The 23,341-nt window shown below is 46.0% G+C and overlaps 1 protein-coding gene across 8 annotated transcripts in view; it reads right to left on the bottom strand.

Annotated features, from left to right (window-relative positions):
- wdpcp (WD repeat containing planar cell polarity effector) overlaps positions 1-23,341 on the bottom strand; it is a 288,945-nt gene that overhangs the window by 18,910 nt on the left and 246,694 nt on the right. For all 8 annotated transcript variants that reach the window (XM_072507250.1, XM_072507270.1, XM_072507286.1 and 5 more), the window contains one exon: positions 8,153-8,321. In XM_072507250.1, coding sequence (XP_072363351.1) covers positions 8,153-8,321 — 169 coding nt within the window. The remainder of the gene's footprint in view (positions 1-8,152; positions 8,322-23,341) is intronic.

Genomic DNA, 23,341 nt, shown 5'->3' with positions numbered 1-23,341 from the left:
GCGCCGTGAGGCAGCAGTGCTAAGCACTGTGCCACTGTGCTGCCCGGAGGGACATAAATAAATGACATTCCAAATAAACCTTTTGGACTTGAACCCGGTGTTGTAAGACTTCTTACTGTGCCCACCACAGTCCAATGTCGGCAGCTCCACATCATTGTGAAGTGACCACCCATTGTGGCAACAGCGTGATCATCACTGATTTCAATGGAAGTGAAAAGCAGGCTGCTTGGTGACTTGTGCCAATACCAGTGCTAGTTTTAGGCCCGGATTAAATTTCTCCTTCAGGTGCTGGCAGACCTGTAGCACGTCTATAATACTTTGCACTTCCAATACAGGTTCTCGGGATTGCCTCTACAGAAGGGATTGCTATTTAAAATTTACCGCTACATGTCTGGAACCAATATGGTGATGTCCAAGCCAGGTATTAATCAACCTCTGCATTTCTGAACAATTGATTGAACCTTGTATAAAAAACCCTCTCATTTACATTTTAAGCAGAGCGTTGAGCAAAAAGGATCTAAAATATTTTTCAATATTGGCCTCAGGACTATCTTGATTGACAGGTACAGAAAGGAAACAACTTCATTGGTGTAGTGTTAAACTAAACTACCTACTCTTCACTCTGAATTTAAATGTGTCTGGATCATGGGCAACTTATCATACACAACGTTAACACAAAATCATCCTGAAATGCAGCTTTTTATTTTGAATCTGCTTTAACTGTATAGTGGCTATTTGCCACATGAAGAATAGAAACCTGGGACTTCCGGTGACGGCGGGTGGGAGGCAGCCAAGGAGGGCCCCCGATTGGGAATGGAATTTTCGGGGTCTTAATGCCCGGTCCCAAGGGCAATGGAGGCTGCAAAAGCAGTAAGAAGGCACATTGAGGTGAAATGTCCAAGTTGGGGAAAAAAACGGCCGTGAAAAATGTGGTTAATGGAAGTCCACCGGGGAGTGCAAAGGTCAGCGCAGGGACTGCAAGGACAGCGGAGGCTGGGCATCAGGGGAGGCCACATTGCCCACGGCAGAAGAAATGACCACGGTGATGGCCGTGGACCTTGAAAAACAGTTCACAAAGCACAATGAAGCGATGAAGGAGGAGATGGGGCGGTATTTAAAGTGCTGGTGGAGGAGGCGGTTGCCCGGTGAGGGTGGCGGTATCAAGCGCAGCGGCGGAGATGCGGGAGCAAGGTGAGACACTGAAGGAAGTGGAAGCGGTATTATCGCAGCACAGTGATCAACTCACCTCGATGGGGAAGGAGTTGCGGAGGGTGATAGAGACCAACAAGGGTCTGCGAGCCAAAATGGAAGACCTGGAAAACAGATCCAGGTGGCAGAATCTGAGAATCATGGGTTTGCCCGAAGGGGTGGAAGGCCCGAGGCCGACAGAGTATTTTCCCATGATGTTGGCGGAGCTTTTGGGGCAGGGGGATGATCCCTCTCGATACATAAGAACATAAGAACTAGGACCAGGAGTAGGCCATCTGGCCCCTCGAGCCTGCTCCGCCATTCAATGAGATCATGGCTGATCTTTTGTGGACTCAGCTCCACTTTCCGGCCCGAACACCATAACCCTTAATCCCTTTATTCTTCAAAAAACTATCTATCTTTATCTTAAAAACATTTAATGAAGGAGCCTCTACTGCTTCACTGGGCAAGGAATTCCATAGATTCACAACCCTTTGGGTGAAGAAGTTCCTCCTAAACTCAGTCCTAAATCTACTTCCCCTTATTTTGAGGCTATGCCCCCTAGTTCTGCTTTCACCCGCCAGTGGAAACAACCTGCCCGCATCTATCCTATCTATTCCCTTCATAATCTTATATGTTTCTATAAGATCCCCCCTCATCCTTCTAAATTCCAACGAGTACAGTCCCAGTCTACTCAACCTCTCCTCGTAATCCAACCCCTTCAGCTCTGGGATTAACCTAGTGAATCTCCTCTGCACACCCTCCAGTGCCAGTACGTCCTTTCTCAAGTAAGGAGACCAAAACTGAACACAATACTCCAGGTGTGGCCTCACTAACACCTTATACAATTGCAGCATAACCTCCCTAGTCTTAAACTCCATCCCTCTAGCAATGAAGGACAAAATTCCATTTGCCTTCTTAATCACCTGTTGCACCTGAAAACCAACTTTCTGCGACTCATGCACTAGCACACCCAGATCTCTCTGCACAGCAGCATGTTTTAATTTTTTATCATTTAAATAATAATCCCTTTTGCCGTTATTCTTACCAAAATGGATAACCTCACATTTGTCAACATTGTATCCCACCTGCCAGACCCTAGCCCATTTACTTAGCCTGTCCAAATCCCTCTGCAGACTTCCAGTATCCTCTGCACTTTTTGCTTTACCACTCATCTTAGTGTCGTCTGCAAACTTTGCCACATTGCACTTGGTCCCCAACTCCAAATCATCTATGTAAATTGTGAACAGTTGTGGGCCCAACACTGATCCCTGAGGGACACCACTAGCTACTGATTGCCAACCAGAGAAACACCCATTAATCCCCACTCTTTGCTTTCTATTAATTAACCAATCCTCTATCCATGCTCCTACTTTCCCCTTAATGCCATGCATCTTTATCTTATGCAACAACCTTTTGTGTGGCACCTTGTCAAAGGCTTTCTGGAAATCCAGATATACCACATCCATTGGCTCCCCGTTATCTACCGCACTGTTAATGTCCTCAAAAAATTCCACTAAATTAGTTAGGCACGACCTGCCCTTTATGAACCCATGCTGCGTCTGTCCAATGGGACAATTTCCATCCAGATGCCTCGCTATTTCTTCCTTGATGATAGATTCCAGCATCTTCCCTACTACCGAAGTTAAGCTCACTGGCCTATAGTTACCCACTTTCGGCCTACCTCCTTTTTTAAACAGTGGTGTCACGTTTGCTAATTTCCAATCCGCCGGGAACACCCCAGAGTCTAGTGAATTTTGGTAAATTATCACTAGTGCATTTGCAATTTCCCTAGCCATCTCTTTTAGCACTCTGGGATGCATTCCATCAGGGCCAGGAGACTTGTCTACCTTTAGCCCCATTAGCTTGCCCATCACTACCTCCTTGGTGATATCAATCCTCTCAAGGTCCTCACCTGTCATAGCCTCATTTCCATCAGTCACTGGCATGTTATTTGTGTCTTCCACTGTGAAGACCGACCCAAAAAACCTGTTCAGTTCCTCAGCCATTTCCTCATCTCCCATTATTAAATCTCCCTTCTCATCCTCTAAAGGACCAATATTTACCTTAGCCACTCTTTTTTGTTTTATTTTTTGTAGAAACTTTTACTATCTGTTTTTATATTCTGAGCAAGTTTACTCTCATAATCTATCTTACTCTTCTTTATAGCTTTTTTAGTAGCTTTCTGTTGCCCCCTAAAGATTTCCCAGTCCTCTAGTCTCCCACTGATCTTTGCTACTTTGTATGTTTTTTCCTTCAATTTGATACTCTCCCTTATTTCCTTAGATATCCACGGTCGATTTTCCCTCTTTTTACCGTCCTTCCTTTTTGTTGGTATAAACCTTTGCTGGGCACTGTGAAAAATCACTTGGAAGGTTCTCCACTGTTCCTCAACTGTTTCACCATAAAGTCTTTGCTCCCAGTCTACCTTAGCTAGTTCTTCTCTCATCCCATTGAAATCTCCTTTGTTTAAGCACAAAACACTAGTGCTTGATTTTACCTTCTCACCCTCCATCTGTATTTTAAATTCCACCATATTGTGATCGCTCCTTCCGAGAGGATCCCTAACTATGAGATCCTGAATCACTCCTGTCTCATTACACAGGACCAGATCTAGGACCGCTTGTTCCCTCGTAGGTTCCATTACATACTGTTCGAGGAAACTATCGCGGATACATTCTATAAACTCCTCCTCAAGGCTGCCTTGACCGACCTGGTTAAACCAATCAACATGTAGATTAAAATCCCCCATGATAACTGCTGTACCATTTCTACATGCATCTGTTATTTCTTTGTTTATTGCCTGCCCCACCATAATGTTACTATTTGGTGGCCTATAGATTACTCCTATCAGTGACTTTTTCGCCTTACTATTCCTGATTTCCACCCAAATGGATTCAACCTTATCCTCCATAGCACTGATGTCATCCCTTACTGTTGCCCGGATGTCATCCTTAAATAACAGAGCTACACCACCTCCCTTACCATCCACTCTGTCCTTCCGAAAAGTTTGATACCCTCGGATATTTAACTCCCAGTCGTGACCATCCTTTAACCATGTTTCAGTAATGGCCACTAAATCATAGTCATTCACGATGATTTGCGCCATCAACTCATTTACCTTATTCCGAATACTACGAGCATTCAGGTAAAGTACACTTATGTTGGCTTTTTTACCTCTGTTCTGAATCTTAACACCTCGATCAGTAACCTCTCCTAAGTTATATTTCCTCTTAACCTTTCTCCTAATTTTCCTTGTCGTCGAACCCACATCTTCCTGTAACAACCTGCCGCATCGCTTACCATTAATGTTTTCACTTCCCGTTTTATTTCTTTTAGTATTCCTGGTCCTATTCACTGAGCTCCCCTCAGTCACTGTACCTTGTACTGTCGCCCTTTTTGATTTTTGACTATGGCTTCTCTGTCTTACACTTTCCCCCTTACTGCCTTTTATTTCTGTCCCTGTTTTACTACCTTCCAACTTCCTGCATCGGTTCCCATCCCCCTGCCACATTAGTTTAAACTCTCCCCAACAGCTCTAGCAAACACCCCCCCTAGGACATCGGTTCCAGTCCTGCCCAGGTGCAGACCGTCCGGTTTGTACTGGTCCCACCTCCCCCAGAATCGGTTCCAATGTCCCAGGAATTTGAATCCCTCCCTCTTGCACCATCTCTCGAGCCACGTATTCATCCTCTCTATCCTGACATTCCTACTCTGACTAGCTCGTGGCACTGGTAGCAATCCTGAGATTACTACCTTTGAGGTCCTACTTTTTAGTTTAACTCCTAGCTCCCTAAATTCAGCTTGTAGGACCTCGTCCCGTTTTTTACCTATATCGTTGGTGCCTATGTGCACCACGACAGCTGGCTGTTCACCCTCCCCCCCCCCAGAATGTCCTGCAGCCGCTCCGAGACATCCTTGACCCTTGCACCAGGGAGGCAACATACCATCCTGGAGTCTCGATTTCGTCCGCAGAACCGCCTGTCTATTCCCCTTACAATTGAGTCCCCTATCACTATAGCCCTGCCATTCTTCTTCCTGCCCAGCTGCGCAGCAGAGCCAGCCACGGTGCCATGAACCTGGCTGCTGCCGCCTTCCCCTGGTGAGCCATCTCCCTCAACAGTATCCAAAGCGGTATATCTGTTTTGCAGGGAGATGACCGCAGAGGACACCTGCACTGCCTTCCTACTCTTGCTCTGTCTTTTGGTCACCCATTTACTATCTCCCTCAGTACCTTTCACCTGCGGTGTGACCAACTCGCTAAACGTGCTATCCACGACGTCCTCAGCATCGCGGACGCTCCAAAGTGAGTCCATCCGCAGCTCCAGAGCCGTCAAGCGGTCTAACAAGAGCTGCAAAAGGACACACTTCATGCACATGAAGGAGCCAGGGACAGTGGACGTGTCCCTGAGCTCCCACATCGCACACGAGGAGCATGACACGGACATGATACGAACTGGATGGGCTCATAGGTCGTGGAGGCCTATACCAAAGGAGAGTGAGCCGCCAAGAGTAGTAACTGTTTGTTTCCGTATTGGATGGTGTTGAATATTAGGGGGGGGGGGTGGGCTTTATATGTCAATGGTGACCATGGACGATTCCCGATTCCTTTTTCTTTTTTTTCCCCTTGGGAGGTTTTGTTTTATTTGATGTTTATATTGTTATGCGGGCCATTGCTTGGGGGGTGGTGGGAGGATGGGATCGTAGTTAAGGGGATTTACATTGTATTCGTTACCGTTTACTATTTGTTGGTGGGGTGTAAAATCTTGAAGAAAATGTGAAAATGGAGAATAAAAATATTAAAAAAAATTTTTTTTAATGGAGGGTTGTTTTTCTGGACTGTGTTTTGTACTTAACACTGTTGGGTTCCTTTTTCATTTTGTTATTGATATTTTATGAAAACCTTTAATAAAAATTATTATTTAAAAAAAATATATATTAAAAAAAAATAGAAACCTGATCAATTTGACTGAGCATTTTAGTGTTGTGAAGATATTTTTCTGAACTGATTATGGTGAGCGTTTAGGGCAACCCAGATGCTCAATAGACTTTCGTTTTTTTTTTCTAGTGATTAATTCCACCATGTTTGATGCAGGGATAGAACATTGAACATAGAACATTACAGCGCAGTACAGGCCCTTCGGCCCTCGATGTTGCGCTAACCTGTGAAACCACTCTAAAGCCCATCTGCACCATTCCCTTATCGTCCATATGTCTATCCAATGACCATTTGAATGCCCTTAATGAGGTGCAGTTTGTGCTACGTGCTGGCCTCCTTTGCATTCTTCTCTTTTCATCCTGCGGGCTACAAACAGCAGCAATGGCAATATTAATTTGGAGTCTGAAGTGCAATGCAAATTCACGCCTTGGGAGGGTGGGCGGGGGGGGGGGGGGGGGGGGGGGGGAGTTGAATCTGTGGACACAACTCGGGGCTACAAGATGAGTTTAACAAAGCTGATAATTAAGTTTAAAAAGGCAGATTAAATCTATTTTGGACAAGGAATGAATGTAAAACATAAAGAAAAGCTGGTGTCAAGAATGGTCCATGGTGGAGTGGTGTTGAATAATTGAAGTTAAGGGATTAACGTGTATTAACAGGCATTGCACTGAACATACTCTTGTTAAGCTGGGAAATGGACGCAAAGGGATATGCCAGAGCATAAACATGCCGTTTAGTCTGGAAAGGCAATTAAAAGAAAAATCATTCTTGAGAGGGTGTCACTGGTTGGACTAGCATTTACTGCCCATCCCGGATTGTCCTAGAGAACGTTCATGAGATGCAGGTACACCCACTGTGTTATTAGGGATGGAGTTCCAGGATTTTGATCCGATGACAGTGGAGGAACGGTGATATATGTCCAAGTCAGAATGGTGAGTGACTTGGAGGGGAACCTCCAGGTGGTGATGCTCCCACGTGTCTGCTGCCCTTGTCCTTCTAGATAGTAGTGGTTGTGGGTTTGGAAGGTGCTATCCAAGTTCCTGCAGTGCATCTTGTAGATGGTATACACTGCTGCCACTGTGTATCAGTGGTTGAGGGAGTGAATGTTTGTGGATGGGGTGCCAATTAAGTAGGCTGCTTTGTCCTGGATGATGTTGAGCTTCTTGAAATGAAATGAAATGAAAATCGCTTATTGTCACAAGTAGGCTTCAAATGAAGTTACTGTGAAAAGCCCCTAGTCGCCACATTCCGCCGCCTGTTCGGGGAGGCTGGTATGGGAATTGAACCGTGCTGCTGGCCTGCCTTGGTCTGCTTTCAAAGCCAGCTCTTTAGCCCTGTGCTAAACCAGCTCCTAACAGCCCCTTGAGTGTTGTTTGAGCTGCACTCATCCAGGCAAGTGGGGAGTATTCCATTACACTCCTGACTTGTGCCTTGTAGGTGATGGACAGGCTTTGGGAAGTGAGGTGGTGAGTTAGTCATTGCAGGATTCCCAGCCGCTGACCTATCCTGGTAGCCACAGTATTTATATGGCTGGCCTAGTTCAATTTCTGGTTAATGGTAACACCCCCAGGATGTTGATAATAGCGGTTTCAGTGAAGGTAATACCATTCATCATCAAAACAGATGTCAAGATTCTCCAATCAACAAGAGCAGCCACCAAGAGAATACAGCAAGAGAGATGGAAAGAGAGAGAAGCTGCTCAAGTCAATGATCTACTGCCACCATTACCAGGCAACAAGCAACATCTTCACTATAGGATAGCAAGCCATCTGCAAACCCACAGCCAACACTGACATCCCACTTCTGCCTAGCCATCCGCAAGAAAGAATCATCCTTAACACAAAGAAGTACCGATAGAGATAGACAAGACAAAGATAGAAATATTCTGTGCACTCCACAAATAAATCAGTATACACCAAGGTGCACTTTACAAGCTGTAATTTTAGATCTCATTTAACTTTTAAAAAACTTAAAAATGAGTGGATGGTTTGGCATCACTTCCGATAGTGTAATCAGGTTTCTCACCTGCTATAAGGGTTGTTCTGTGCACCAAACTGTAATGAATGGTTGCTTTTGCTGCCTGATCCTGAAGAAGGATTTCTGCCCATTATTCTTTCAGCATTAAATGATACAGTGGGTGGTTCTGCACTTTCTCCTGACAAAGCAGCTCGTCCCTGAAAGCACTCCAGAGTTTCTGTGAATAACAGGAGAAAGAGAAAAATTGTAAGATGAATTTAAAGCACAAATATAATCAGAATGTCCTGGAAATATTCAGCAGGTCAGGCAGCATCTGTGAAGAGAGAAACAGAGTCGGCGTTTCAGGCTGATGGAAAAATTGAAGGATAATAATAATCTTTATTATTGTCACAAGTATGCTTACATTAACACTGCAATGAAGTCACTGTGAAAAGGATGTATTTGATTTTAAGCAAGTGCAGAGAGAGTCAGAGAAAGATGAGCGGAGGTTAATGTGAAAGGGCAGGTCTGTGAGGGAAGGCAAGAGAATGTAAATGACAAACAGGAATATGGTGCTAGGCAAAAGCTGTGGATAACGGAACAGGTAAGAGAACATAAAGGTGGATCTAGATGAACTGCATCATAACCAGCACTAACTGTCAAATAAATAGAGAAGACCACATTGTGAGCAATGAATACAGAAATTTAAGGCATACTTGGGGGATGTAGCTCGATAAAGATAGCTAGATTAAACAAAGCACATAGACATATTTTGAAAGCTGCTGATAATAACCCAAATAAAAACACTTTCTAACTAAAGCAACACATGGTGATTTTAAATAAATTGATTTTAATTTGAGAATGTTAATAAGTAATTAAGGCAATAAATAGACTCCACTGACAATGGGTTGGATTCTCCGCAGCCCGATGCCGTAATCACAGCCGGTGCCAGGGCGGAGAATCAGTTTGATGCCGTAATCGGGCCCGGCGCCGGTCTGGCGATTCTCTGGGCACCGAAAATTGGCATCACCGTGGAGTACGCCGCATCGACGGGGGCCCATTGCCAGAGGCCCACTCATCAATCTTCCGCTCCCGACCGGCCGAGTTCCCGACGGCGTGGAACTAACCATCTATTGCCGGTCGGGATGCTCACGTGGCGGCTGCGGTCTCAGTCCGTGGCCACACTGGTCAATTGCGGGCGGATCAGAGACCTTATAGGCGGCCGAGGATTAAATGTGCGGGGGTTGAGGCTTGGGCACACGGCTGCTCGGGGAGTCTCTTTTCTCTGTATGGCTCCGCGGTCCGAGTCCACCATGGCTGGAGGCCGCCGCTGTGCACATGTGCAGCCTCTGACCCGGAAGTGCGGGGGCCCGTATCTGCAGTAAAAGCTGCGAGATTCACTCCGGGTTCCTGCTAGCTGCAGGGCTAAGAATTCGTATAACTTTTTTCAAGGAATTTTGGGAGTAAAACTCCACCTTTTTTACGCCGGCGTGGGGACATAATCTAATTTGGGAGAATCCAGCCCAATGTCTTAATTCCTCACATCAATATATCTGACAGCTTAAAGCATAAATAAACCAATCAGACTTTCCCTTATTGCATCTCTAATCAAAAATGAACATTTTTATTTACCATGAGTATTTTGAGAAGTACTTTAAAATACAGAAAAAATAGTTACTACAGATTTAAAAGTGAATAATTCTCAAGTCTTGAAACTAAAAAATACTTATGTTCCCACATTTACTGCATTAATACCCCTGAACAGAAATAGCTGTAAATATTTGTTCAATATACTCCTTTCATATTTCATCTGGTCTAGAGTCAAAATGCATTGTGTGGGATGTGTTGTATAATTTCTATTATGTCTTCAAGCTGTTGAATTATAGCAGGTATTGATATTTTGCGGTCACTAGCCTGACTCTGAACCACACAAATCAGGAAAGACCCTGGTTCAATCTGCACTACTAGTTGCCACAGTCAGGCAGTGGGAATGAAGTTGGCCATGGGCCAGGTAAGGTAGGGAAAATTTGGTAGGGTTCCTGCCTAGATTGCCTCTGCCTTGCTAGGTGTACATTTAGAATTGGCAAAGCACTGCAAGCACCCAGCTGCAATACCCCCATATTAGAATAGTTTGTTGACACTCAATCCCTATAGTTAACACATGAAGAATGAACATTTACATGTGGTGCTGTTGCATCACAGATGCCCATGCAAACAAACTCTGCAAGGAGTAAATGCTGTCAGAAAAAGAGGTGGGGAGAAAATTAGTCATGTGCATGATGTACAACTCATCCAAGGTCCAGGTTTGAATTGAACCAAGATTAACAGGATTAAGGTTTCCTAGCAAGTTTTAAGAATCCCTTCTGAAATGTGGTCTCAATTTTGTAACAGGCAGTCTCAACTCCGGGATTAGATAGCATGGATGGATAATACAAAACTGCGCTGTGATTTTGGAATGTAATTCAAAGGCAGAATATAGGGAGCTCCGGCATGCATCTTGTAGACCTATATTTGACTTAGGGATGCTCAGTTTTGATACCAAAAGTAGAAAATATTTCATTTCCCATCTTGATGAACACAGAAACACATCAAAGGAATACATGACTAGATCATAAGTTTACTTTGTTTCATCACCAGCCAACCTGCTTCAATAAGGAAATATACAAGGAACAGTTTAGATTTTAGAATGGCGAAGTAATGTTTCACCATTGAACTATTTTACTAAATTCATTTGCAGTTTTGACAGGTACTTACAATAACAACCAAGCAAATATGTGAACTAAATACTGTTTAAAAATAAAAATGTCATTCCTGACTGCACACCTAAAGTGCAAATTTACATACACTACAATGCCTACATAAAGACTTCTATCAATGTCAACGCTCCACCATTTGTTTGGAATGTGCTACATAATACATAAATCCAACAGCAGTAGAAGTAGTCAATTCAGGATATATTGCTGGAGGCTCACATTTTATGTGAAGCAAATCAGAGTTGTTTGACTTTGATCTTTGTTTAACAGTAGTCTATGTCACTGTTCAAGTACAATTAAGGCTCCTGTACTGACGGTATTCAATCTACAAAAGGGACACGGAATCTGACGGGGCCAAGTTGTCTGTCAAGATTTGAGAAAATCCAATGAAGTGCTGTGTTCTAGCTACAGCTTTAATTTTCCATTTTAATCATCCATTTCATTTCCTGATGTGCCACTGGGGAGAAAAGAATAAATAGGGTCACAGCCCTCTGCAGAATCTGAGTCAATCCTGTTTCAAACAGAACATTGTGCAAGGTCCCTCCGAGCTTCCTCACTTTCACCATCACAAAGAGCTCCATCCAGTGACCAGTCTGAGAACCAGCAAACTCTCACATAGGGTGCGGTAAGTGTCATTTATGACGGGCTTTGCTGCAGGTTTCCCGTCGGATCTACTGGCGAGTTCCCCACGCTATCTAACAACAATTAGGTCACCTCACACACACATGGGCAGTACCCCACACCCTCCCAAGTGAGGACACCCCTCCATCGGGTCCCTGGGGGGCCCCCCTCTTCAGATCCCCCCCACGCCACCTTCCTGGAACTCCACTTGTCACCCCCCCCAACCTCCTAGAGGCGCCTTCTTCCCTGCCCTTCACCCCCACCCTTCATACCCCTCTCCACCCTCCTTTTATGGGCATGGTCCCCTTTTGACCCTTGCCAGTTCCACCCTGGTGCCCTTGCACTGCCACCTGGGCACTGTGGCAGTGCCAGGGTGGCAGTGCCAAGGTGCCCACATTCAAGGGGGAGGGCCAGGGAGCCACCATTTCTGTGGACCAGTACTGAATGGTGCTGGTTGCAGCCTCTCTGGGGAGGCCGGTAGATCCCGGGAGGCTGGTAGATACCAGGTAAGCTTGCCTACGTAGGTTCAAATCCTATGTAGGTGCGCGCTGTTTGGTCATGTCCATTTTGGGTGGGATTCTGATTCTGAAGACTCGCGAGATCTGGGTAGATCTTGCAAGGCCTAAAGACTGCCAGGAAGCCAGCAGAGGCCTCTCTCGGCAACGCTGCACTCTCACTAAAGTGCAACCCAGCCGGTAGATCGCGCCAATAGAGGGGGAACGATCAATTTTGTGATTCAATATTTTACCAACCGGGTGCCTGGAAGCTTTTTTAAAATTTTGTTTTAAGGGGCAATTTAGAGTGGCCAATCCACCGACCCTGCATATCTTGGGGTTGTGGGGGTGAGACCCACGCAGACACAGGGGGAGGATGTGCAAACTCCACATGGACAGCGACCCAGGGCTGGGATCGAACCTGGGTCCTCTGCACCATGAGGCAGCAGTGTTAACCACTGCGCTACCGTGCCACCTGATATTTTTCAATTCGGAGGAAAATTATAATATTACTACAGACAGATTATGCAGAATTGTTTTGACATCTAAATGGCTCATAACACATTTTTGAAAGGAATCCGGGAGATGGATTAGAGAGCAAAGCTTAGTTAAAGTAAAACAGCATGCAGGCGATGCTGAAAATGCATTTTTCTGTTTTGTTAGATGTAAAGGGTTGAGGGGTGTGTGGTCTAAGACAAGGGTGAAGGGAGAGCTATGAAAGGAGGGGTGGAATAGAAGAGCAAAGACTCACGATGGCACAGAGAGGTGCAAGGAGGTGAATGAAGATGCTGAACAATGGAAGGCAGAGGGAAGAGCGAGGGGAGGGAAGCTGGACTATGGCAAGACTGCATGAAGAGCTCGCAAACAAGGTGGTCAAAGGGAAACCACATCGTTCACTGAAATGGGATGCTCAAAGATTCCCGAAGCAGTGGCTAGAGACCCAAGTGGGCTAAGGGCACCTTATAGGAGATGGGCTCAGGCTGAGGGTGGTTGATTCAAGGAACAGGCTTCTTCTTGAGGCTGCTACCCTTTTCCCTCTGGGATGCTGACATCCTGGAGATAGTGATATGAGTGTACTGGACTGGTGTTTAAATATGGTGTTGGGATCTTTGAACCCGTCAGCTGAGAGCAGGCAGACAGATCAGCTTCCAGCTTGCCAGGAGAGCCAGAGGGGAACTTCCTTCTGTATAATTAATGAGCTTCTGAGTACTGAATCTGGCGCAGGATCCCGCTATTCAGGTCGGCAGGACAGGACACTGGAGCTGCCCGCCACCGCACTTAATCTCAAAATGTGAGAATATCCCCGATAGGAAACAGTCATAAATCAGGTAAATCTGATTTAATCAGGTTAATTGCATATATATTTGTAAATGCAACTCCACATTTTCCCAAAGGTGGGAAAAGGATTACTCCATATCTTGTTGGGAGAAATGAACACCCTGATGTAATATTACACTGTAAATGTAAATACCCTGGCAGCACGGTGGCCTAGTAGTTAGCACAGCTGCCTCACGGCGCTGAGGTCCCAGGTTAGATCCCGGCTCTGGGTCACTGTCCGTGTGGAGTTTGCACATTCTCCTCGTGTCTGCATGGGTTTCGCCCCAAGAACCCAAAAATGTGCAGAGTAGGTGGATTGGGCACGCTAAATTGCCCCTTAATTGGAAAAAATAATTGGGTAATCTAAATTTATTTTAAAAATTTAATTTAAAAAAGTAAATGTAAATTTCGACAGTCCCAGAGGACCATAGGCTGCTCTCCCCTTTGAGAGCTGACTGGTGGTGATTTAACCTGAGGGACACCTCACCTCAGGCAAGGCACAATTGAACCCGCGCTGTTGACGTTGCTCTGCATCATGAACCAGCCATCCAGCTAACTGAGCTAATAGATCAAGTGGTGGAAAGCTGGTGAATGTCTGATGTGAGCTTGCCACTGGATCACGTGGCTTGGTGGCTCTGATGCTGGGAGATCCACATCAGCTGATCCCCACGAAGGGAAAGGTGTCATATTTAAAGGATAGAAATCCCTGTTTAAAATGTGAAATTCTCCCACTTTCGGAGGGAGAACTGCAACTAATCAGACATTTAGCATTGCCAGGTGTATGAACATCACAACAGAAACATTTTGAAGGTGCAGGCAGTAAAAATCTTCATCTTTGTAAAAGTTTAGTCTGTGGCATCACGAGATTAATATGATTTCAGAGATGTCACAATCCACCCCGCGCACCACGCTTGGTTCAGAGTGAGCTTGTCATGCGACCTCATTTGGGCCTTTCGGGTACGTAGAGAGATTCTATTTCGCAAAAACCAACATGAATTAACAAGACGGCATGGAGAGAGGTCACCATGGAGGTGAGCAGTTGTCAGGTCCATCCAAGGAACTGGGTCCGGTGTTGAAGAAGGATGTATGACTTCTTCCGCACTGCAACGGTGAGTTTGAGTTTCATGCTGTTGTGAAGTGGATAAAAGATAGACAGGAAATGTAGGGGCATTGATTACTTAAGGCTAGGATGGGCATTGAAGTGTAAATTGTTCCCCCTCACCAGCTTCTATAGTTGCATAGGCTGTATATTTGCGTGTTACTGGAATCTGTATCTTGCTCCGAGCCTTCTCCTGATTTCCTGGGAGTGAGAGAGTTGGAAGGACAGCTGGGCATGCTGGCATCTCATGGGACCAGTGGGCAGTCAGGCTTCACCGGAGAGTTAGCAGGAACTCCATTTACCATTATCTCTGGTTACTGTTGTGGTGATGTGCATCAATGTAAATGCATACAGGCTAGCTAGACACTAGAGGGAGCACCAGAAACATCACACACACACGCTCAACCAATACATCAAGTAGATAGGACATGACCAATAGATATTCACGATACACAAGGAGGTGACACGACCACAGAGGGGCATTACACCAACCCATATATAAAGGACACTATACCCATGATCTGCCTCTTTCCAGTGGAGACAGTCAGTGAGAACAGAGACAGGGTTGATTCAATATTACACCCACCACGTGGATTGCAGCAACTGGTTAGTCAGTCTGGGTAGCTATAGTAGGATTAGCAGTAGTGTCGAACCAGAGTAATAGAAGTGTAAATAGTTTAATAAACGTGTTGAAGTTATCTCCACGTCTGAACCTTCCTTTGTCAAGTGCACCACAAGGAAGCCGCTTATGTTACACCTAGAACATAACAAATCAAGGTACCAGGACTGAACTGTTTCAATCCATATAGCCATGCCTCAGCGTACAGTGACAACCAGCAATGATACCCAGGCTGGATGTTCGAGATCCAGGTTCCACAGCGGCTCCTGTGCCACGGCGATCTCCGCGAAAACTGACGGGTATTCCGGCAAAGGTTTGAAATCTTCCTGGTGGCAGCCGAACTAGAAGAAGTGGCTGATTCTGAAAAAACAGAGCTTCTCCTCACCATCGCCGGTGCCAGAGCAGAAGAAATCATAAAAAAATTCAAGTTCTCCAAGGGGCAAAACAGGAGCGACTTCCAGGCAGTCCTGGACAAATTTGGCAAATACTGTGAGGAAAACACACTCCAACCAGCAAGAAAAGGTAAGAGAAGTGGCAGTACTCACCACGAGGCCGAGATCCCGGAGCAGAGAACAGTTTTGATCGGTGGCCATGTTTCTAAAGGGACTGTACTTGCACAGTTGCGCAAGAAGCGCGCAGAACGGGAAGGTCCATTTGCGCATGCGCAAGACGCCACGCATGCGCAATCACGAAAATGGCCGTCGGTAAAGGAACAGCGATCTGCGCATGCGCAATCGCTTCCTACGCGCTGCGTCACATGCATCATGATGTCAGAGGCCCAGGACCACGCCCATTTAAAGGGGAAACGTCCGATTCCACAGCAGCTCCAGTACCAAGGCAATCTCAGTGAAAACTGGCGTTGGTTCTGGCAGATTCGAGATCTACCTGGTAGCATGCAACCTAGATGGCATGGCGGATGCAGAGAAAATAAAGCTTCTACTTACCATCGCGGGTCCAGAAGCAGCTGAAATCTTCCAGACCTTCAAATACTCTAAGGGGCAAAACAAGAGCAATTTCCAGGCAGTCCTGGACAAATTCCAAGAATTCTGCGAGGAACAAACAAGAAGAAAAGGTAAAAGAGGTGCCAAAACTCACCGCGAGGTAGGCTTGCAGCAACAAAATGCAGTTTTGAATTGCAGCCAGCTTGGAAAAGGTGCTTCACATGCGCAATTAGAACATAGAACATAGAAAATACAGCACAGAACAGGCCCTTCGGCCCACGATGTTGTGCCGAACCTTTGTCCTAGATTAATCATAGATTATCATTGAATTTACAGTGCAGATGGAGGCCATTCGGCCCTTTGAGTCTGCACCGGCTCTTGGAAAGAGCACCCTACCCAAACTCAACACCTCCACCCAACACCAAGGGCAATTTGGACATTAAGGGCAATTTATCATTGGCCAATTCACCTAACCCGCACATCTTTGGACTGTGGGAGGAAACCGGAGCACCCGGAGGAAACCCACGCAGACACGGGGAGGACGTGCAGACTCCGCACAGACAATGACCCAATCCGGAATCGAACCTGGGACCATGGAGCTGTGAAGCAATTGTGCTATGCACAATGCTACCGTGCTGCCCTTGCACGAAGAGCGCACAGAACGGGAAGGTCCGTTTGCGCCTGTGCGAGAAGCCACGCATGCGCAATTGCGAAAAAGGCCCCATTAAAGGACCCACGATTTGCGCATGGGCAATCGCTTCCTACGCTCTACGTCACAAGCGTCATGACGTCAGAGACCCCGGACCACGGCCATTTAAAGGGGAAACGTCCCAAATCAAAGAAAACATCTTTTAAAGCCATAAAGCAACCTTCCTTCACCTGGAATGACAGCGCAATGCCTCAAATTGAACCATGAAATGAAATTAACCTCCGAAGAACCCTGCAACAAGCAGTTACCTACACCCAAACTGATGATTCCGACCTTGAATACTTCGATACCGACCTTTACATTTTCTCTGGACCTTGCGAGCCCAGTGCCAGCTCCGACGCAGTGATGATATGGTCCTAGAAGACAATGAGTCAGACGAACCTTTCACCTTGGGAGGCTACCCCAGTACCAAATCCGAACCGCAACTAGATGTGTTGCACATTGAAGACCCCCGTACTGAATCCGATGCAGACGCGGATTCGTTCTTCGGATTTGAGGATCTTCAGCCCAGCAGATATGACATCCCAACTCATGAGTGCAGGATGATGCTGCAGCCTGAAACCAAGAGACAGAGAGCGGTACAAGCCCACAGAGAGCGGCCTGCTGCCACACAGAGCGTGGTCCACGCACCGCTCAGGGTTCTCGACTCTACGAAAGAAGACACGCAAGACTCCACACCGCAGTCCTTGCATGAACAAGAAGTGACTCCAGTGTCACAAGCCTCCACAGCAAGCTCGTGGACAGACTCCACATTTGCAGAAACGCAAGACTCCAGAGCGCAGTCCTTGCACGAACAAGAAGTGATTCCAGTGTCACAAGCATCCACAGCGAGCTCGTGGACAGACTCCATGATAGAAGAAATGCAAGATTCCAGAGCACAGTCCTTGCACGCACAAGACGTGACTCCAGTGTCACAAGCCTCCGCAGCGAGCTCGTGGACAGCCTCCACGATAGAAGCAACGCAAGACTCCAACGCGCAGTCCTTGCAGCAACAAGACCATGAGGGTCTAGCAACCTCCTCTGACCAACTAGCGGCAGATGATGCAAGTCTGCCATGCTCAAGTAAACAGCAAGAAGACCATGACGATCTATCATGCTACAGTGAAGAACAAAGCGACGATAACAGTCCAAGCCCAAATGAAGGACCACAGCAAGACAATGACAGTCCACCCACATTGTTTGCACCACCAGATGAAGACTCTGACAATTTACCCAACCCAAGTGAACAACAAGCAGCTACTGAGGCTCTACCCACGGTTTGTGAGACGAGTGACGACAGCATCCCACTTCCCATGCACGATGTACAAAGTGACAGACCTCAGCTAGTGTGTACAGAGGCACTCGACGATCACTGTGAGACCACTGGTGACACCACGATACTTCCACCCTCATTCGCTCGAACCTCTCCACAAGTCAATGCATTCCTGCATGTTCCAACTCCAGACGTTCAGCTTCAAGAAATCTCAGCTGACTCCAGTGAACCTGCTAAGACTCCGGATGGGGAGCATCAACAAACCAACACTGACTCAGTTAAAACAGACCAGACTCCAGATGGGGAGCAACCAAACGCCGACTCTGATTCACGTAAGCCGGACTTTACTCCAGACAGGGAGTGCCACAACCTCAGTGATGGCACGCTCAGGGTGAAAGCAGACGCCACAACGACAGGAGATGGATCGCTTAACTGGGTCAGTAATAACAAGCAGCGGCTACAGTCCAAGAGGAATACACCAATATTCACCACAGCTATATCCACACATTTCTTCCACACCAGCAGTGCAGCTAATGACAGCTCATGCTGGACAAACCCAGTATTCAGGCATGCAGCAGCCAGCAGTCTATGCAGCATATTCTCAAACAGGCCAGCACTACGGATTGCCCACTAATGGAATCAAAACCGAAGGAGGACTACCGCAAGCGCAATCTGCACTACAGACTGGATGCCTTAGTTACGGCCCAGGATTTGCTGCTGGCCAGACGGCATATTCCTATCAGATGCAAGGTTCTAGTTTCACACCATCACCAAGTATTTATGCGAGCAGCAATTCTGTTTCCAATTCGACAAACTTCAACGGTTCTCAGCAGGATCACCCTTCCAGCACTGCATGCGGCCAGAACCAGTATGTACAGTCTTATCCAACTTCAACATATGGCACATCCATGACCTTGAATGATACCTCTTCAACGTCAACACCTTATCAGCTACAAGATGCCATCTGACAGCATCATCACAAACATCGGAAAAAGAACGGGACTCCAAATCAGACAACAAAGTGATTTGACCACTTCTTGGTTCCTGTGCACAGGGACGGTGATGGCGTTCATAACCAAGAGAGACATTTGACCATGATGATTGATGGTTTCTGGACTCACACAAATGATTTGGACTTATTGTTTAATCACTGCTCCCATGACTTGTATATACCTTACCTCATCTACCTGTTCTTTGTTCAATTTTCTCAAAGTGTGCAGAAAATATGTATCATATAAAAAAAGGGGGATGTGGTGATGTGCATCAATGTAAATGTATGTAGGCTAGCTAGACACTAGAGGGAGCACCAGAAACATCACCACACACACTCAGCCAATAGATCAAGTAGATAGGACACGACTAATAGACATTCACGATACACAAAGAGGTGACACGACCACCAATCCATATATAAAAGACATCACACACATGATCTGCCTCTTTCCAGTGTAGACAGTCAGTGAGAACGGAGACAGGATTGATTTGATATTACACCCACCACGTGGATTGCAGCAGCTGGTTAGTCAGTCTGGGTAGCTATGGTAGGATTAGCAGTAGTGTCGAACCCGAGTAATAGAAGTGTAAATAGTTTAATAAACGTGTTGAAGTTATCTCCACGTCTGAACCTTCCTTTGTCAAGTGCACAACAAGGAAGCCGCTTATGTTACACCTACAACATAATAAATCAACTGTTGCAGCCTGCTGTACCCGCAATTGGTAGTGGCCCTTAGTCATCATTCCATTGATTGTTTTATTTATTTAAAAAAATTTAGAGTACCCAATTTATTTTTTCCAATGGTCAATTTTAGCATGGTCAATCCACCTAGACTGCACGGGCTGGATTCTCCACCCGCCGCGCCACATTTCTGCCTCGACCCGCCGGCGGATTCTCCATTACGCCGGCTAGTCAATGGGGTTTCCCATTGTGGGGCAGCCCCATGCCGTCGGGAAACCCCCGGGTGCTGGCAAAACGGAACATCCCGTCAGGGGAGAATCCCGCCCCACATCTTTGGGTTGTGGGGGCGAAACCCACACAAACACGGGGAGAATGTGAAAACTCCACACTCCATCCAGAGCAGGGATTGAACCTGGGACCTCGACGCCGTGAGGCAGCAATGCTAACCAATGCGCCACCGTGCTGCCCAAGTGTTTTTTTTAAAATGTATTTTATTCCAAACATATAAAAAATACAAAACACAAATCAATAACATTGTCAAATGCTTTTGATTGTTTTTATGCTTCATTTGCAGGTTTGACTGCTGCAGAGTTGTGACCAGTCCCCATGTGTTCCACCTGAGACCGCCTCAGAGGAAAACAGTCGGGATGTTACATTTGTCCCCTGTACCTGGCACCAGCACAGATACTGCATGGAGGGGATCGTGTGTCGGGGTGTGGTCACAGTCTGGTGAGCACCTCACAGTCATGTAGCCTATATCATTTGATGGTTCTTCTTGAGGCACTCTGCAGGTTTTGTCAGGAGCTTCCCAGTGACCCAAACGCCTCCAGCAGCAGTGGCCATAGGGAACTCTTCTACATTGTTACAGGAGATCATTATATGCCCTGGCCCATTCAAGCCAAAGGCTGCCAGAGGACACCCACCACAGTCATCAAAGATCACGGGGCAGAGGAAGCAGTAGTCTGCTCCTTTCATATTTATAGATGTTGGGGATTCATTTCAACGCAGCACATGGAAAAGTTCACTTTCACACAGTAAAGTAGCACTGGTGTTAATATTATGTTAAGGAGGACGTGTTAATGTCCCATTAAAATATTTGGGGATTTATTCAGTGTGTGCTTTCTCATGAGGGTCTCATGATGTTTAATGTCCTGTGTTTAAGGGATACTGGCTGCTTACTTGACGATTGAAATGTGGATGGCTGTGAGAGGAAAAGCATTGAGAGTTCTTAGATTCAACAATATGTGTCATCCATGGAAAAAGGTTGTTTATCTTATCTTGCTTAATGGTGATGAGGTGGTCGGAAGTAGGTCAGTAAATGTTGGTCTCTTGTCTCCTGTCATTAAGTTCCAGGGCACGGACATAGGCAGCAGCCCACTGATGTGGATCCCCTTTCATGTTATTCTCTACCTCCCCATCCTCCTAGTCAGATGAGGCATCTGCTCCTCTTCTTCCTCAGGGCTGATGCTTTCAACCCCTCTGCATGGTGATGTTATGCAGTGCACAGTTCACAGCAATTATCCGTGACGCCTTTTCTGGGTTATACTGGACAACACCCCAGAACAAGTGAGGCAGTGGAAGCACATCTTCAGCAGACGAGGGGTTACTCTATGATGTTCTTTGTTGTGCCATGACTGGCATTGAACCCCTCTTCTGCTTCACTGCGAGGGTCTCTGATGGATGGCATGAGCAATGCATGGTGTTTGCCTATGATCCGACCCCTTGAATTGTGGCATTGGTAAAAACAAGTGCAGTGCCTGTAAGTGTCAAATCACGTAAGCATCATGGCTCCTGACGGGATAGCGAGTGCATAACTGCATGATTCATTTCATGTGGTCATGGACACTGAGGGAATAGAATTATTTTCTGTTAATAAACAAGGTTGGCTGCTCTGATGATGCCTTGATGTTACAAGGGTGCAGTCTCTTACAACTTGAACAGACAGAAAACTTGCAATGGCTGTCAATCCATTGCCTTCTAACCTGCTAACCTCTCCTCCATCAGGAATCTTATGAATTCTCCAGCTATCTTGTACAGTCCATTTGTCACCTCCTTCATGCAACTCCCAAATAGCCACTCACATTTTTTTTAATAGTGAGTGGCTATTTGGGAGATGTCACAATGTCACCTGCAGACCTCTGGAAAGAACTAGTCGTACAGAAGTCAAGAGCTATAGTAGCCTTCAATGCCACTGGCATAGGGTGCCTACCATATCCCAGTGGACACAGGTTGTCCTGCACTATGGCACGTAGTGCTATGATGGTCTCCCTGGAAAGGTGCAATCTCTTTAGGCACTGTCTCACTGACATTTGCAGATATGTCATCCTAAAGCTGTTTTGTCAGGAGCTTCCCAGTGACCCAAACCCCTCCAGCAGCAGTGGCGCAATGAATAGCATCCCTGCCTCTGAGCCAGAAGTCCCACCCCAGGTCTTGATGGCCAAGGAAGTTGCATTCATCATGCTGCCAAACAGGTTGAGTGTCAACTTGCAAATCCTTCCAAACACGCCAAAAGCTGGTGGTAAGAGGGGAGACTCCTGGTCAGCCATGCTTGATGTGGAGTGGCACTCCTCATGCTATAAGCCTCTGGTGACAGACCCGCGACCTGTTCCAGGAATTACTAGTTATGGAAACAGACAAAAATCTGCCTCAGTGCGGGAAGAGAATTGGAACTAAAATCCTGGTTGTGTAATTCACTGATGCACCAGGGACCTCCATCTGCCTCGCTGCCTGGCATCTTTTCATTATGCTTGTTCTTATTGATGGGCCACTTGCACTGATTCCTGTGCAATATGGCGTTCTTGTGTAACGCTGATCCTCTTCATGCGAGAGTGAAGGAGTACAGGATGAATGGTCACCATTGTGCAACACCCTTTGCCTTTCATTCAATGGGATTGACAGCTATTGCAGGCTTTCCACATGTAAAATTGCCTGCCTCTTAGGGATTCAGATATGTAATGCCACTTTAATGAGTGGTCTCTCTGACCAAAGGCACTTGAATTGATTGAATTTTGCATTCAGTTTGAGGGAGAAAAGAGTGGGTCTAAGACCCACCCATTAAATTTAAATAAAGGCAATTATAAAAGTATGAAAATAGAGCTGGTTAAAGTTAACTGAGAAATTAGGTTGAGGGATAGGACAGTAGAGATGCAGTGGAAGATATTTAAGGAGCTATTTCATAACATTCAGCAAAGACACATTCCAGTGAAAACGAAATACTCTAGGGGAGGAATGCACCATTTATAGCTAACTAAGGAAGTTAAGGGTAGTATGATATGAATTAGAAGCAGTAGGTCACTTGGCCCCATAAGCCTGCTCTATCATTCAATAAGATCATGGCTAATCAGATTGCAACTTCAACCCCACATTCCCACCTACTCCCTATAACTTGTCACTCGTTGCTTATCAAGAATCTATCTAGCTCTTCCTTAAAAAACCGTCAAAGACTTGCTTCCACCGCCATTTGAGAAAGAGATTCAAAGACTCAGCATCCTCTGAAAGAACATAATTCTCCTCATCTGTCTTAAATGGGTAACATTTATTTGTAAACAGTGAGCCCTCATTCTAGATTCTTCCACAAGAGGAAATATCCTCTCCACATCCACCTTATCAAGACCATAGAATAGAATCCATAGAATCCTCACAGTGCAGAAGGAGGCCATTTGGCCCATTGAGTCTGAACTCAACCTTTCGAAAGAGCACTCTACCTAGACCCACTCCCCCACCCTATCCAGTAACCTTGCGCATTGATCATGACCAATCCACCAAATTGGCACAATAT

Source organism: Scyliorhinus torazame, chromosome 1, assembly GCF_047496885.1.
Source record: "Scyliorhinus torazame isolate Kashiwa2021f chromosome 1, sScyTor2.1, whole genome shotgun sequence".
Lineage (NCBI taxonomy): Eukaryota > Metazoa > Chordata > Chondrichthyes > Carcharhiniformes > Scyliorhinidae > Scyliorhinus > Scyliorhinus torazame.
This window is presented reverse-complemented; position numbering and strand designations above follow the sequence as displayed.